This window comes from Lepisma saccharinum, chromosome 9 (assembly GCF_977018435.1).
Source record: "Lepisma saccharinum chromosome 9, izLepSacc3.1, whole genome shotgun sequence".
Taxonomy (NCBI): Eukaryota; Metazoa; Arthropoda; class Insecta; order Zygentoma; family Lepismatidae; genus Lepisma; species Lepisma saccharinum.
The window spans coordinates 73811162-73826891 of record NC_139237.1 but is presented as its reverse complement, the minus strand read 5'-3'; the positions used below and the strand labels follow the sequence as shown (position 1 = coordinate 73826891).

At 37.3% G+C, this 15730-nt stretch overlaps 1 protein-coding gene across 1 annotated transcript in view; it reads left to right on the top strand.

Annotated features, from left to right (window-relative positions):
• Positions 1-15730, top strand: part of LOC145992144 (putative fatty acyl-CoA reductase CG5065) — a 72517-nt gene that overhangs the window by 32204 nt on the left and 24583 nt on the right. Inside the window, exon 2 of the mRNA XM_083128413.1 lies at positions 14843-15083. Within this exon, the coding sequence (XP_082984539.1) occupies positions 14868-15083 (216 nt within the window). The 5' untranslated portion in view covers positions 14843-14867. The remainder of the gene's footprint in view (positions 1-14842; positions 15084-15730) is intronic.

Genomic DNA, 15730 nt, shown 5'->3' with positions numbered 1-15730 from the left:
AGTCAAGTAGTGGACTGAATAAAACTATTTTGATAATAATTCGGATATTACTGTAAAACGTGCTACTTTGAAATATTTTCTATTCTGGAGTATTTTGTTTATATTGGTAATTTTCGGGGTTCTATGGTTCTCACTATCAGAGGGATAATGTTCCCATTGTTGTGTGTATTTTTGTAAGATATATCGTGAGTTAGTTTGAACAAACGATGTAAATAAAGCCAACAGGTGAAGGGCAGTAAAAAATCGTAGCTGTAGAATTTTTCGAGAAAATATTACATATATTTGTCTTCGCTAGAGAATCTCTATGATCTCTTGTGACAGAGGATTTATTAGAACAAATTGATACATTAATAGATCAAATTTCATGTGTGTCTTTTCGTCAAAATGCCTGGAAATCAATATTACACATTTCTTCGTTGATGGAAAAAAATTGTCCTTGGTTGGGATCGAACATAGATCCCTCTGGTGAGAGCCCGGTACGCTAACCAACACTAACAATAACACTGCACTGTCTAGCTTCCAGTCAGTGTATTTTTTTTTATTTGAGTAGTTTTGGTCTCTCCCTAGGTTAATCACGGGAATAGTGAGGAATGTTTTTTTTAGACGAAGATGATAAATAGACACACAGGAGTAATCACCCTCGCAAAAAATCCAGAACTCGAGCTTGGAACCTTCGATGCGAGGTGTGTTTCTTGTTCTAACTATATCTGTGTGTTTTCGTTACATTCATGGTGTTTCGTGAGTAGATATGAAGAATGTAGATAAATAAGACAAGTGGATGCAAGGGACTGCATCAGAAACTTACTTTTCTCCAACTACGTGTAAGATCATTTTTGTTATTCGATAAATTTTCAATTATTCATCAATTTGACAATAATTTCATTGTCAGGGCACTTGTCTTTATGTAAAATATTCCAACCTTAACTACAGGTAAGCTACATAATGAATATGCGCTGTTATATATCTATTCTTATACAGTCCTTTTACCTATTCGTGTAATAATAATAATATAATGTATTAATTTATGTATTGTATTTAGTATTAATTTTATTTAATATGAATGTAGTGCTGCCTCCTAGAGGAAGAAGAATCAAGCTACTGTTGCTAGACGAGAGTCTGGGCAAACAGAACATGCAATGGAGAACGTAGTTTCGTTATAATGTAAAGTGTTACGTTGTTTTGTTTTTCGTTTTTTTTACTTAATAAATTCAGTTAATCTTGTTAATATATGTGTTTTCGATCGCACAACAATAATTATTTTAATTTAAACATTATCATTATTATTATTATTATATCTGAGACACTTGGATCGGCAACCCCCCCCCCCCTGCCCCTAAACATATTTCTAGATACGTGCCTGGTGATAGACAGTATCCTTGTGGTACACTTCCCTCTGTCATTTCTTCTACTTCTTCTACTCTCAGTTTAATTTATTCTTTCATGGAACAGATTGCTTATGATTATGAATTTCCACTCTTCCGAAACCTGCACCGATGTTATTCAGTATCTCTATGAACGTTTCATTCAATTCACTCTATCAAATGCTTTCTTCAGATTCACAAATACTATAAATAGTACTTTCTTTCTTCAAGGAATCTTTCGCCTTTTAACTTTTTAAGGCGAGGAGATACAGTTACGCACCATGCGTGCATTTATTTGAATATCGTCGGGATGGGTAATGCTACTAAAGAAAAACGTTGGGGTACAAGAGAGCATGAATTTCTCCACATGTGGCAGGCCGAAGAGTTTTCAAATTTGATTATTAAGCTAGAAAAAATATGTAAAAAATGTAAAATGTAAATGTAAAATATGTATGTAAAAAATATGACGAATAAGAATTTTCTGAATCCCATGTATTCCTTATGGGGAATCAACTTCAACATCAAATTACGGCTAATAAAATGGGAGTTTAGACTTTTCTGCTGGACAATCACTTCTTCAAACTGCCCTCTTCCTGTTGATATCATTTTCTATTCCATCGAAAGTTTGATATTGACAAGATAAAAAATTAAAAAAATACTCCCATATGCGCAATGCATTTCTCCTTGCCTCCTGGCAGTGTTGCCAAACCTGGTGTGCATAAAAGAGCTAAATTTCACCTTAAATGGAGTTAAAACTGACTTTCAAGGAGCTACATTTACGAAGTGCTTTCTAGAGTAATGTTAGTTGTCAAAGGGGTGGGGCGCTGCTATTACCGTTAACTCTAAATTGATGACAATTTATTCTTAGTTTTCACCATTTAGATCTGGCGGCACGTATCACCCATCTCATGGTCGTACGAAATCGAAAATAAGGATTCCCTAATAACAATATTATGAAAAAGTGTTTGTCTTGTGTAGTAGTTCCTCCATTCATATTGGGGGTTAGGCGTAGAGCTGACAACTCTGCACTGTAAAAACACATGTCAAGAAACAACAATATAAGGCCATGGATGTTCCCAAGGTAAAATATTCCGGAGGTAAAATAGTCCCCCGTTCGGATCTCCGGGTGGGGACTACTTTGGGAGGTCTCTGGACTAAGGATAAGATCTACATTAGGAATAAATATATTAAATTAGGCACTTGGAATGTTCTCAGCCTTTACCGGCCTGGGGCATTTCAGTGTACAGTTAATGAGATAGTTAAGTATAAATTAGATGTAGTAGCTGTCCAGGAAGTTAGGTGGCCAGGAGAAGGGAATTGTAAAACTAAAAATTATACTTTTTTCTATGGTGGTACTGAAAATCATAATTTTGGAACAGGCTTTTTCATAAATAATAGAATTATCTCGGCTCTTAAAACAGTAGAATTTATTAATGATAGGATATCATATGCAGTTTTACAGGGTAGGTGGTGTAAAATTATTTTAATAAACATACATGCACCAACGGAAGATAAAGATGATAATACTAAAGATGATTTTTATACAGAGTTAGAACAGGTCTTTGATAAATTTTCTCAGTATGATATGAAAATTCTGTTAGGTGACTGTAATGCACAAATTGGCAAAGAAGAGACATTTAAACCCACAATTGGTAAAGAAAGTCTTCATGAATTAAGTAATGATAATGGTATAAGATTGATTACTTTTGCAACCTCAAAGAATTTAATTGTGAAAAGTACCACTTTTAAACATAAAGATATCCATAAATATACCTGGTCTTCTCCAGATGGTAAAACTCATAATCAGATAGATCATATTCTCATTGATAAGAGAAGGCATACTAGTATAATTGACGTTCGTACACATAGAGGTGCTGACTGTGCCAGTGACCATTATTTAGTAATTGCTAAATTAAGAGAAAGACTCTCAGTGATAAATCATAAGCAACAAAATCTAAAAGTTCTAAAATTTGATACAGGAAAGTTTACTGATGAAAGAATTAAGAAAGATTACCAAATTAAACTGTCAAATAGATTTGATGTTTTGCAGGATTTAAATGATGATGAAAATATAAATGAAACAGACGTAAATAAGAATTGGGAGCACATACGTAATGCAATAGAATCAGCAGCTAAAGAAAGTATAGGATACCATAAACCGAGAAAAAGTAAGCCATGGTTTGATAATGAATGTCATAATCTAATAGATATGAGAAATCAGGCTAGACTTAGGTGGTTAAATAACTCTGATGATACAAATCTAAACAATTATAATAGAATAAAGCGAGAAGTTAACCGCACGTTTAGAAGTAAAAAAAGAGATTACTTGAAAAGCAAAATTAACGAAATTGAAACAAACAGCAAAAATAAAAATATCAGAGATTTATATAAAGGTGTAAATGAGTTTAGAAAGGGGTGGCAACCTAAAGTAAACTTGATAAAAGATAAAGACGGTGATTTTCTAGCTGACCCAAGTGATATTCTAAATAGATGGAAGAACTACTTTAATGACCTTTTAAATGTCCATGTAGGAGATAAATCAGAAGTGAATGAAGTACACACAGCAGAACCTTTAGTTCCAGAACCTAACTTGACTGAAGTTAAAGATGCTATTAAAAGGCTAAAGAATAACAAAGCACCTGGCATTGATTTAATACCAGCTGAGTTAATTAAATATGGTGGAAATTCATTAATATATCAAATTCATAAATTAATTTGTTTAATATGGAATAAAGAAGAAATCCCTCAACAGTGGAAAGAATCCATAATTGTTCCTGTGTTTAAGAAAGGTGATAAAATGAACTGCAATAATTACCGTGGAATTTCTCTACTCTCAACAACATATAAAATATTATCTAACATTCTTTTAACAAGACTAACCCCATATGCTAATGAAATTATAGGTGATTATCAATGTGGATTTAAACGTAACAGATCAACTACTGATCAAATTTTTCACATCAGACAGACACTTGAAAAAAAGTGGGAATATAATCAAAATGTCCATCAGCTATTCATTGATTTTAAAAAAGCATATGATTCAGTCAAAAGAGATAAACTATATAATATATTAGTAGAGTTCGGAATACCTAAGAAGCTTGTTAGTATGATAAAAGTATGCACCAGTGAAACAGAAAGTAAAATTCGTGTGGGTATTAATATGTCTGAAAAATTTACAATTCATGATGGGTTAAAACAAGGAGATGCATTATCTCCATTGCTCTTTAATTTTGCCTTAGAATATGCTGTTAGGAAGGTAAAAGAAACTAAAGAAGGACTAAAATTAAATGGTGTGACTCAGTTGTTAGCATATGCAGATGATGTAGACTTACTGGGGGATGATGTGAATACAATTAAGAATAATGCTAAAATATTTTTCAAAACTGCTAAAGAGATAGGTTTGGAAGTTAACAAAGAGAAAACTAAATATATGCTTACAGGCCGAAAGCAAGTGTTAGGTAATAATCAAAATCTAATTATTGATAACAACTCGTTTGAACCAGTTTCCAAATTCAAATACTTAGGAGTAATATTAACAAATGAAAATTATATTAAAGAGGAAATAAAAAGTAGGCTTAATTCAGGAAATGCATGTTACTTCTCTCTTCATAAAATTTTGTCTTCTCGTTTAATATCTAAGAAACTAAAAGTTAAAATATACAAAACAGTAATTTTGCCTGTAGTATTATATGGATGTGAAACTTGGTCCCTTACATTGAAAGAGGAACATAAATTGAGAGTATTTGAAAATAAGATCCTTAGGAAAATCTTTGGACCTAAAAGGGATGAGGAGACAGGTGAGTGGAGAAGGTTACATAATTTAGAACTACATAATTTGTATTCATGTCCAGATATGATTAGAATAATTAAATCAAGAAGACTTAGGTGGGCAGGCCATGTGGCACGAATGGGAGAGGAAAGAGGAGTTTACAGGATTCTTGTTGGGAAACCTGATGGTAAGAGACCTGTAGGAAGGCCAAGACGAAGATGGAGGGACAACGTTGAGATGGACCTAAGGGAAATCGGTAGGGATGGAAAAGAGTATATAGATCTTGCTCAAGATAGGGAAAGATGGAAGGCCTGTGTTGTTGCAGCCATGAACCTTCGGGTTTAAGAAGGCTAGAGAGTTAGTTAGTTAGTTAGGATGCAAGGGACTGGAGAATCGTAGCTACGAACCATTGAGAAGATATCCTTCACCAAGATAGAGAATCTCTATATCCCTTGTGATAGAGAACCTATCAGAAGAATAATAAAGACAGATTAAAATATTAAATTTGATTTGTATCCTTTAGTCAAAATGCCTAGAAAACAATATAATATACTTGTTCTCTGATAGAAAATAATAAAATGTTTTGCCCATGGTGGGGATCGAACCCAGGCCTCGTTGATGAAAGCTCTGCACGCTAACCAACACACTATCAATAACACTACGTTTTCTTTTTTCCAGTCAGTCTGTTTCCTTCCTCAACACCTGGAAAAGCAAATGCATCTAATTTCTCTGATAATTGTTTCATTGTCTATTAATAGAAACAACGCATGTCTCCAATAGACACATTCTTTCTGTGAAATATCCCATGTTTCGCACATCGTGCTTCTCCGTTTACTGTTATTTGGACATTCACTTGGAAGTTAAAACTTAGCTTTGTGTGTTTGTTTTCACGTGCATGTGTGTGAGAAGAGTGGTGTGCACGTGTGTTTGATGTTACTCTAGGTATTATCTTCGTTCAAAGAATGAATATAATTGTAAAATATAGAATTTACTGTAATGCAAGGAGTGAAAATATAAACCCAGTCAGTCAGGTTCGTTCCCAAACAACATTAATTAATGGAACATAACGTGGACCGAGTATTATTCCATGTCGAGAACACGAGACATTACTTCCGACAATCTTCATCTCGTATTTCTCTTTAGCATCACTACTCAATTTACAGAAATGTATACCCGTGACTGGTATACAAGCCGCAGAATTACAATGTTGTTTGGGTTGTCTAGTCACAAGGCGCTTGGTGGTCAGACATGGATGGCTTGCTTGAGTGTTTCTTCAATAGGGTCGTTACAACGCAGAACTGTCCAAGACTGTACGTATAAAATATCGCAAATTTCTCGCTGTAATAAGGCTTCTCAAACTCTTTCCTTAACACGTGTGAATCTGTTTGCCCGACTTCATTCTGTTTCTTCCCAAAGTGCACTGCGTGATGACGTCAAGTTGAATATCATCCATCAATGTTTTGTGCCATTGTTTTACACAATTAGTGTCGCATGTTAAAATAACGTGCAAATGCATGTTTAGTAGCTGAAAGCAAGTATAAGTTGTTAAATTAGTATATTATGTTTGCTAGTTCAAACCTAAAAACAATAGAAATTATCACGATACTACTTGAGAAGCTTGCACTCGATTTGCAAATCGTATTTAATATTTTATGTTTCAGTGGTGCAGTGGGATCCATGAGTATTACCGTGCAAATTGTCCATCACCATGTTCGTGCATTATATTTGACCCAATAAGAGCTTCAAGAATTAAGGTATACTCGAAACAAGCTGTTGACAACTTCTGCACCAGCATACATAAAAAATCCATCGCTTAAAACACACTTTGCCGAGCAATACTAGTGGATCTCACTGTGCCAACATGTAAGAGGTTAGTGATATTAAGGTCTAAAGTCAGAAATGGAAATTGTACTTTCCATCTCATAAATAACTCTCTCTTCGGTCAAAAAGATTCCCACAAATACCTTGATTATTCATTATTCAAACTTCTTGTAGCATCCGAGATAAAATTGCGAGTTAAATCGACACTTCGCTTTGTGCAAGAAACAAAGCTTCTGTGAAACAAACGCTTAACCATCAGTTCAGTTGTCCTTTCACATTCATTTACGAAGCTTTTGTTGGTTATCGTCTTGGATAAAGGAATGCTTCTTTTATAATTCGTAAATTCCCCATTGCATAATCATTTCCACACACAAAAAGTCTCTGCAAGACGGCACGAGGTAACAGACCGCATCATTATGCGAATTACGTCATCATTGCCAGTCAGTTTCTTTGGACACGGGTTATGGTAATAGTTTGCACTCAGAATTGTTATGAAACCGAAACAAATGTTTCGCGCACGTATTATTTCTGATTCAAAGTCAGTCTGAAAGTTTGATAACTTTCGTTTGTGTTCCATACACTGTCGAAATTCAAGTCCATCCGTAAGTGTGTATTTAATAGTTCGTTTTCTCATGACAAGAAAAACAACGCATTATTACTACAATCTGGTATGAACTTCAAGAATGATTTTTTTATATAAATCAGGTGCATCCATATCCAGGGTGAAATTTGAGCCCTGGATCTCCTGGCAGAATAAAGCAAGCTGTAGCGTTCCAGTGCGTTTCCAGGCCTCCCCGATGGCGCAGTGGCAGCGTCGTCGCCTTGTAATCAAGGGGTCCCGGGTTCGATAACCGGTGGAGGCACATAGTGGTTCGGATCCCACTTTAAACTGTAGGTCCAGTCCCGATTAGCCTTACTGTGCATAAAGTGGACTTAAAACACTAAATCAAATCAAATCCAGTGCGTTTCCTTATGCAGCATCTTCTTATTATAGTACTTAAGGCAATCTGATGCTCTCTCGAAAATATATCTTTATCAAAACTCGTCCCGGTGAGCGTTAGATTAACTCCTCTTTGCTTCCCTTTATCCTCGCAAAATTCTGGTCTGGCGGTTACGTAAGGTAGCTTTCAGACCGAAGCGACAAGTGACATGCGACACGGTGCCTCCAGTCTACAAGAGAGCATTCACTGCGCATGGGCGACCAACAGACCGATGCGACACGATGCAGCTTGAGCGTGTCACTTCGGTACGAAAAACTGCATTTATTTTTTAAGGTTGCCTTCAAAAAGGCCTTATGCCTTCATTGTCCTTTTGAACTATACCCAATCCCGGGAATCTCTGGAGCAAGGTTGCGCATAACGTCAGAGAAGAGGGCGAAGTACATTTTCCCCTGCATGCAATCCGTTCCCTCTCACTGGTTAATTGGTCAATCCCTCTCGCGACACTACGTGCGCAAAGACTTGTTTTAGTTCGGACGCTTCTGAGATTCCTCGAACAGAGTATAGAGCTTTAAGTTGCAGTTCACGTGGCCTACGCCTATTCATGACCGTTTCATATGTAGGAAACGATTTTGGTGAAAGTTATTTTCCACTATTTCTCGCGCGACAAATACCGATGTTATGGCTCCAGTGTGACGGTAGGTAATCACTTTATCGCCGCCAAAATCGCGCCGCTTCGCTCTGTAACGCAAAACGTTTCTGGCACGAGAAATGCCACTTTGCTCGATGATGAAAATTGTTCCTAAAGAAGGTGAAAAATCAAGTTATATGTGATTTCATGTATAACATGCACCATGGTTTTCTTTTGTATATAATTTTGAAAAACATGCACGGTCGTAAATATGATAATTTAATTTTTAAGCCTAAAACACAAGAATGTTGAATTTTTCGCTGTGTTTTCGTTGTTTCTAGCACAAAATGTGTTGAAATTCGCGAAAAGTACTACAATTCACATTATATTCCAAATCGCGTTATTTCACGATTTCGAATAGATGAAAAATGTGTTCAGAATATGTTACTGCACATACATAACATTTTTTGCAACAATTATCGTCTTTCGGTGTTATCACATTTGCGTAAAATCATGTCCCTACTAATTGCAAAATATTTGATTGCCTGCCCGCTGTTAATTAAATACAATAAAATAAAACAGTCAAGATCATTCCGATATTTACAATCTTAATATATAACTCACAGCCCAAAAACCTTTAACAGAGACCTAAAACTTTAGAGCTGTGTTCCTCTTACGACACGGAAAAGCATTAAATATAAAGGGATTCACATCCTTAAGGGAGGAAATGTACCTAGAAACAATAAAATGCCTATACATCATTAATAAAAATCACCAACAGATGACACTGTACGTGTTATACATCTCGATATGGTAGCGTTCAGTAAATAGCTGTGTAAGTGGACTAATGAGCATGAGTATTATTCTTATTTTAAGTGCTGTTTTATGTTCACTTGATGAAGAGAAAGGGTAGTCGGGACTGGACTTACAGTTTAAAGTGGAATTCGAAGCTCTGTGTGCAACTATCTGGGATTTCTTGATTACAAGGCACCACTTTCCTACTATGCTATCAAGCATCAAGCTAAGCGAGTAATGTTGCGCTCTTTAGACTTTAGAGGTTTGTCGATGTGTTTATGCTTATTGTATTAAGTTAATTCTTAGTTATTATTGATATGAATGTTAATTTCTCTTATAAACTAATACATGGCAATTATGTGCTACCTATTCGTTCTATCTTGACAACGTGGTTTGAATTTGCTGATTTTGTTTTGCATTATTGACTTTCTATCCGACGTTTGTTAACATCTCATAAACAAACGTAATGCAACGCGTGTGGGTCGCTAATATATGCATAAACGTATTCGTTAATTGTTTTCTACGAAGTTCCGGCACACGTCACTGTAGGGCGTGTCGTGGATTTTCCGACAGTTGTAATGAAGCATTCACCTATTGTAATTAACTGTTAAGCCTTGTTTCCATGTTAATAAAACATTAAAATGCTGAAATATGGCGGATAGTACTGGGAGCGTGTTTCTTCGCTCTGCAAATTGTGGTTTTATTTTCTTGGTGTTGTGCTTCATTTGTGTTTTTCAATACCACGTACGTGTGAATCAGAACTCTAATGTAACTATGGTCAATAGTGGCTCATTATTGGAGACGTGGAAAATAGGATATAGGAACTTTCTTTTTCCGGCCGCTGGAACTTCTTCTGGCCTGAGCGCAGCCATGATGGGACTACGGACGTCCGAGGACCAACGACCGCGAGGTAAGCGATCCACTCTCGGTTACTTTCACCTCTTGTGCCTCGTGCTCTTGTGTGGTGACATCCATGTCAACCCGGGACCCTCCCAAGGAAATGATACTGTTTTTTCCGTGTATTACCAGAACGTGCAAAGTTTAAAAAACAAACTTTCTGACTGTGACATTCACTTAAGCGAGCTACTGCAATATGACTGCTTAGTTTTCACCGAAACTTGGCTAAATGACACGGTGATGGATAGTGAATTACCATTTTTAAAGCATTTCAATGTATTTAGAAATGACCGTGCAAGTCGTCGTGGTGGAGGAGTGATGATCTGCGTTAATGTTAAATGGAATTGTAAAATACGAAGAGACCTAATCAAAGACTGTGAAATTATTTGGATAGAACTCAATTTAAAAAAAAAAACAAAAAACTTCTAATTGGATCGTATTATCGCCCACATAAGAACTCTCCTATTTCCATCCTAGAAGCCTGCAGGGATTCGGTATTAGCAGCAATGACAAGTGGTGATATTATGCTATTTGGTGATTTCAACCTGTCCATCAATTGGGAAAGCCCAAATACGGGAACTATAAACTGCCAAAATGATCAGTGGTTTATTGATACGTTCATTCACGGAATAGGGTTAAACCAGTTCAACTTGCATAAAACACGTGGTGACAGTAACCTTGACTATGTACTGGCAACCCTGCCTAATATGCAGGTAACTACAGGAAAAAATCTTCTAACCTCCGACCATGACTCACTCGACGTCACAATGCACCTGCCTACCACGAAGAAAGACAAGGAATCCGTCAAGCAGAACCAACGCCCCCACCACCTATGGCGAAAAGCTCCATGGACCATGGCATGCCATCCAGCGGGCGCTCAATGTCTACCCTTGGTTTTTGCTGATGGAAGAGGAAGTGAACGAAGCCGTTGAGAACTTTGTCGAAATTCTGCATGCCACGATAAAGGACTTCGTGCCCACTGCGAGACCGAGATCTACCAAATACCCCGTCTGGTTCGACAGAGAAGTTCTCTTTGTGTTAAAAAATAAAAAACAGGCTTGGTACCTATGGAAGCAGCACCCTAATGTTCACACTCACGGTACCTATTGTGACATCAGACGTCATTCAAAATACCTACTCAGAAAAAAATATAGTGAACATATAAATAACATAACAACCGAATGTACTACAAACCCTAAGAGATTCTTCACTTTACTAAATTCAAGAAAACAAAGCCCAGTTATACCTAAAGAAATTGTTCATAATACTGATATTGCTATTGGAGAAGAAAGATCCGAACTTTTTAATGTTTTTTTTTCATCAGAACTTCTCACCTCCCTCACTTTCCGACCCTCTCCCCCACTTAAATGCTGTCTGTCCTCACACACTATCTTCAATCAAAACATCCCCCGAGGAAGTAAAATACCTTCTCGCTTCATTGCCCCTCCACCGGTCCCTAGGTCCAGATGAAATCCCCACAATATTCCTACGTAAAACTGCCAACTCCTTGGCTCTACCTCTGTCTGCCTTACTCAACAAATGTTTCTCTAAGGGTGTGTTTCCTAAAAACTTCAAACGGGCCAACATTGTGCCCATTCACAAAACTGGAGATAAAAAATGTGTAAAATCCTATAGACCAATCTCGCTTCTATCGCCACTATCAATTATTTGTGAAAAAATCATCAAAAGCAGGTTACTTCAGTTTACGTCACCATATATCAACACAGCACAACATGGTTTTCTTCCAGGCAGCTCTTGCCTAACAAATCTTTCCGTCTTACTTTCGCATGCTGCCAGAGCTATTGATAATAACTCCCAACTTGACACTATATATTTGGACATTTCGAAAGCCTTTGACAAAATTAATCATAAATTTCTCCTTCATAAATTATCATCCAGATTTAACATCCATGGCAAATTTCTCTCTTTACTCCAGGACTACCTCCATGAGCGTGAACAACGTGTTGTTCTTTCAGGTACCTCTTCTAACTTTCTTCCCGTTTTGTCTGGAGTTCCCCAGGGGAGTGTCTTAGGGCCGCTCCTATTCCTTCTGTACATGGATGACCTCTCTGAAAAACTGTCCTCCCTCCCTATCAATATACTTTTGTTTGCGGATGATTGTAAACTCTTTAAGGAGATCTCATCGCATCATGACATGATGATTCTTCAAAATGCTCTCACAGAACTTGTTAAGTGGTGTCGTCAGTGGAATTTAGAACTAAACCCTCAGAAATGCTCTTTCCTTACTTATTCCCTAAAAAAGAACAAAGTGGTGTCTACTTATACTATTGAAAACAAACCAATCCAAAACGTTTCCACCCAAAAGGACCTAGGTATTATCATGGATGAAAAACTCACTTTTAATTATCATATTATTGCTACCACTAAAAAAGCCATGCGCCTTCTCGGTCTTCTATACAGATTTAGCGAAATTCAAAACCCATCATCTCTTGCTTTATTCTTTAAATCTTTCATCTCGCCCATCCTTGAATACTGTTCCCCAATTTGGGCAATGGCCTCAAAAACCAATCTCACCAGAATAGATTCTGTTCTCAGTTTCTTTCTTGCAATTGTTCGCCATAGAATACCTTCCTTTCGACATGTATCCAAATCAGACACCATGGCTGCTCTGAATATTCACACTCCATCCTTTCGTCGTGATCTAGCTGACATGAAATTTTTATACAAAATAATAAATGGCAAAATCAGAACAGATCTCCTAATCAGTGAATTCTCACTTAGGGTACCCCAAAAGCTAACGCGCAACCTGCAACTCTTCCACAACCCAACCACTAGGCTATCCCTTCTACAACGCTCCTTGTTTTACAGGCTCCCAGAAATCTACAACAAACTTCCCCTGAATGTAGATATATTCCTTCCAGAACGTAACTTTTGTATATTACTGACGAAGAACATGGAAATCTATCCCATCTTGTTATTGTTTTTTATCTTTTGTTATTATTTGTTTCTACTTTATGTTGTTTCAGTGTAAAATGGCCAAATAAGACTGTATCTGAAACTCTGAGTAAATAAATAAATAAGGACTGGTGCCTTCGTGTTCTTTTGTGTATGGACCCTGTACTGGGTCACAATTTATTGAGAATATTCGTCTGAAGGAGACCCTGTTAGAGCGTGGAAACGTTACGTCTTTATGTATTTTTTTTATACTATGAAAGTTTGCCTTGGACGGCGTTTTAATGTTTTATTAATATTCTCTGTAAAGGCCACCATATATTGAATTGGCGTCATCTTTCTTAACCGCACATAAACAATGAGTGGAAATGTTATGAAACGACAATGAACTCTGCAAAGACTAAGCCTTCCTGACCATTTTGTTGCAATCCGTGAAACGAACTTGCAAACACCAGACACAATGCCAAGGTGAAGATACCACAGCGTGAGGTAAATCGACTTGTCAAGAGCAAGGGCGTTGGCGAATTGAGCCAACAGACGGTTTACGACTGTGACAGATTTACGACTTACATTTTGGGGAAGCGAAAAATTTGTCTTATTTTGTGTTGATCTTAACGCCTTGGTTTATCTTTCGGCAAATCGTAACGATCTAGCGATGAACAGTTAGAACATTGGTCTCTAACCTAGGTCATTAAATCTTATTCATAACATTTACACATAACTTTAAAACATTTTGATTTTCTTAGAATTTAAACGTACTAGCTCAGCATGTAAAATATCAACACTGTGCCATGAATACTTAAGTGGAAAACAGCCTGCTGTTGTACCGGTTCGGTGAGGTTTGTCAGTTGCAGAATGGTGTCCATCTGTAATCCAGAAGGCTGAATAATTTTCGCCATGGAAATCTTTGGTGACTGGACCATTAATGGACATGAATGATTTTTTTTTCACTTCTGTTAGTTTCATAGTTAAGAGACGGTATACTATGTGCTATTTCATTTTCTTTGAGGGGTAAAAAAACATAAAAATAATATTATTTTGCCGGGGATAAAATATTTGTGGGGGGGGCATACCCGGAATCCCCTTCTTAATTCGCACATTGCTTACAGGATAGGCTGTACAGGGTTAAACAAAAGTCGGGTTACATGGTAAAACAAATATGTGCATACAAACATACACATGATCAATATTGTACAGTCAACGGCAAAGATAATGGTAGGCAAATTGTCCACCGCTATTTTCATTACTCTTTCATTCTACATCCTGTGTTGTTTTAAGGAATGAAACTATGTTGGTTCTGCTCATTGACGACAATATTTCAATTCCTTGTCATCACATTGTGAATGAAAATGGTGGTGGACAATTCGCCTACCGTTTCTTTCGCCGTTGGGTGTACATGTTCAATACGCGTACCATTTGCTTGAATGAATACTTCAATTCGACGCTCCCAGTTTCATAGGACGTCTGCTAGTGTGTGTGTTTGGGGGGGGGGGGATTCGGGAGATCACGCATGCGATCCTTTCTTTCAGGCGGTCGAGGCTATTGATGTTTTCAGAGCACACGATAGCCTTTACGTATCCTGGCGTGTTAAATCTGTCGACCGTGGTGGCCATTCACCACAACCTGTAACCTGACTTTTGCGTCTCCCTATACTTTAACATAATTGTCTCAGAGGGAAAAAACGCTGATACACCACTGTGCTTGTGTTTATTTTCAGCTGAGTCAACATCGACTTGGACAAGATGACGCAGGATTTCATCCAAGAGGAACAGAGCAAGATAGCCCAGTTTTATGAGGGCAAGAGCGTCCTCGTAACAGGGGCCCTGGGCTTCCTCGGTGGGGTCCTGGTGGAGAAGCTCCTTAGGTGTTGCCCGGGGATAGACAAACTGTATCTCCTCCTGAGGCCGAACAAAGGAAAAAGCATTCAAGAGCGGCTACAACAGTTTCTGAACACCGAGGTAAACATATTTTTATGTGTACTTATGGGAAATCATTCTTGTTCTTCGATTGGTTCCCTTGCACGCACGTGCTTGCTCTTTATTTTGTCATATTTTTCTGCCTTGGACGTTCTTTTTAGGAATAATGAGCCATCAACCTCCTTGGGCACGCCACTACCATTAGGTGATTATCTTGACTTGGATGGGTTGTAAGGCGTGACCTTCGAACATAGTGCACCCCTGTAACTGCAGTATTATAGGCCAACGAGGCTCTGGCGTCTGTACTCACAGGCAGTATAATACTCTGTGGGACATGTGGTGTGCTATCCATTCATCCATTTAATCTTTTCACAATTCTTCTTCATCTTCGCAATTAGCCCAAAGTGGCAGAAATGTGAAGTAAAATAAAATCATCAATACATCCAACTCGACTTACATCTATAAAGAAACTTTACACTTATCAAGCGTATGGAAGCTTTATAACGATGAATTGTTGCTTTATATTATGTTTGCTTCAATGTATTTTAATGTTATTTTTTTATATTTGCCATTGTTGTTATCGCACTATAAACTGTATTCAATAGACCTAAAGTGTAAATCACCAACCCTGAGACCTTCTGTAAACAAACCGTCTCACCGATTTGATGTATCACTGAACACGGAGACCT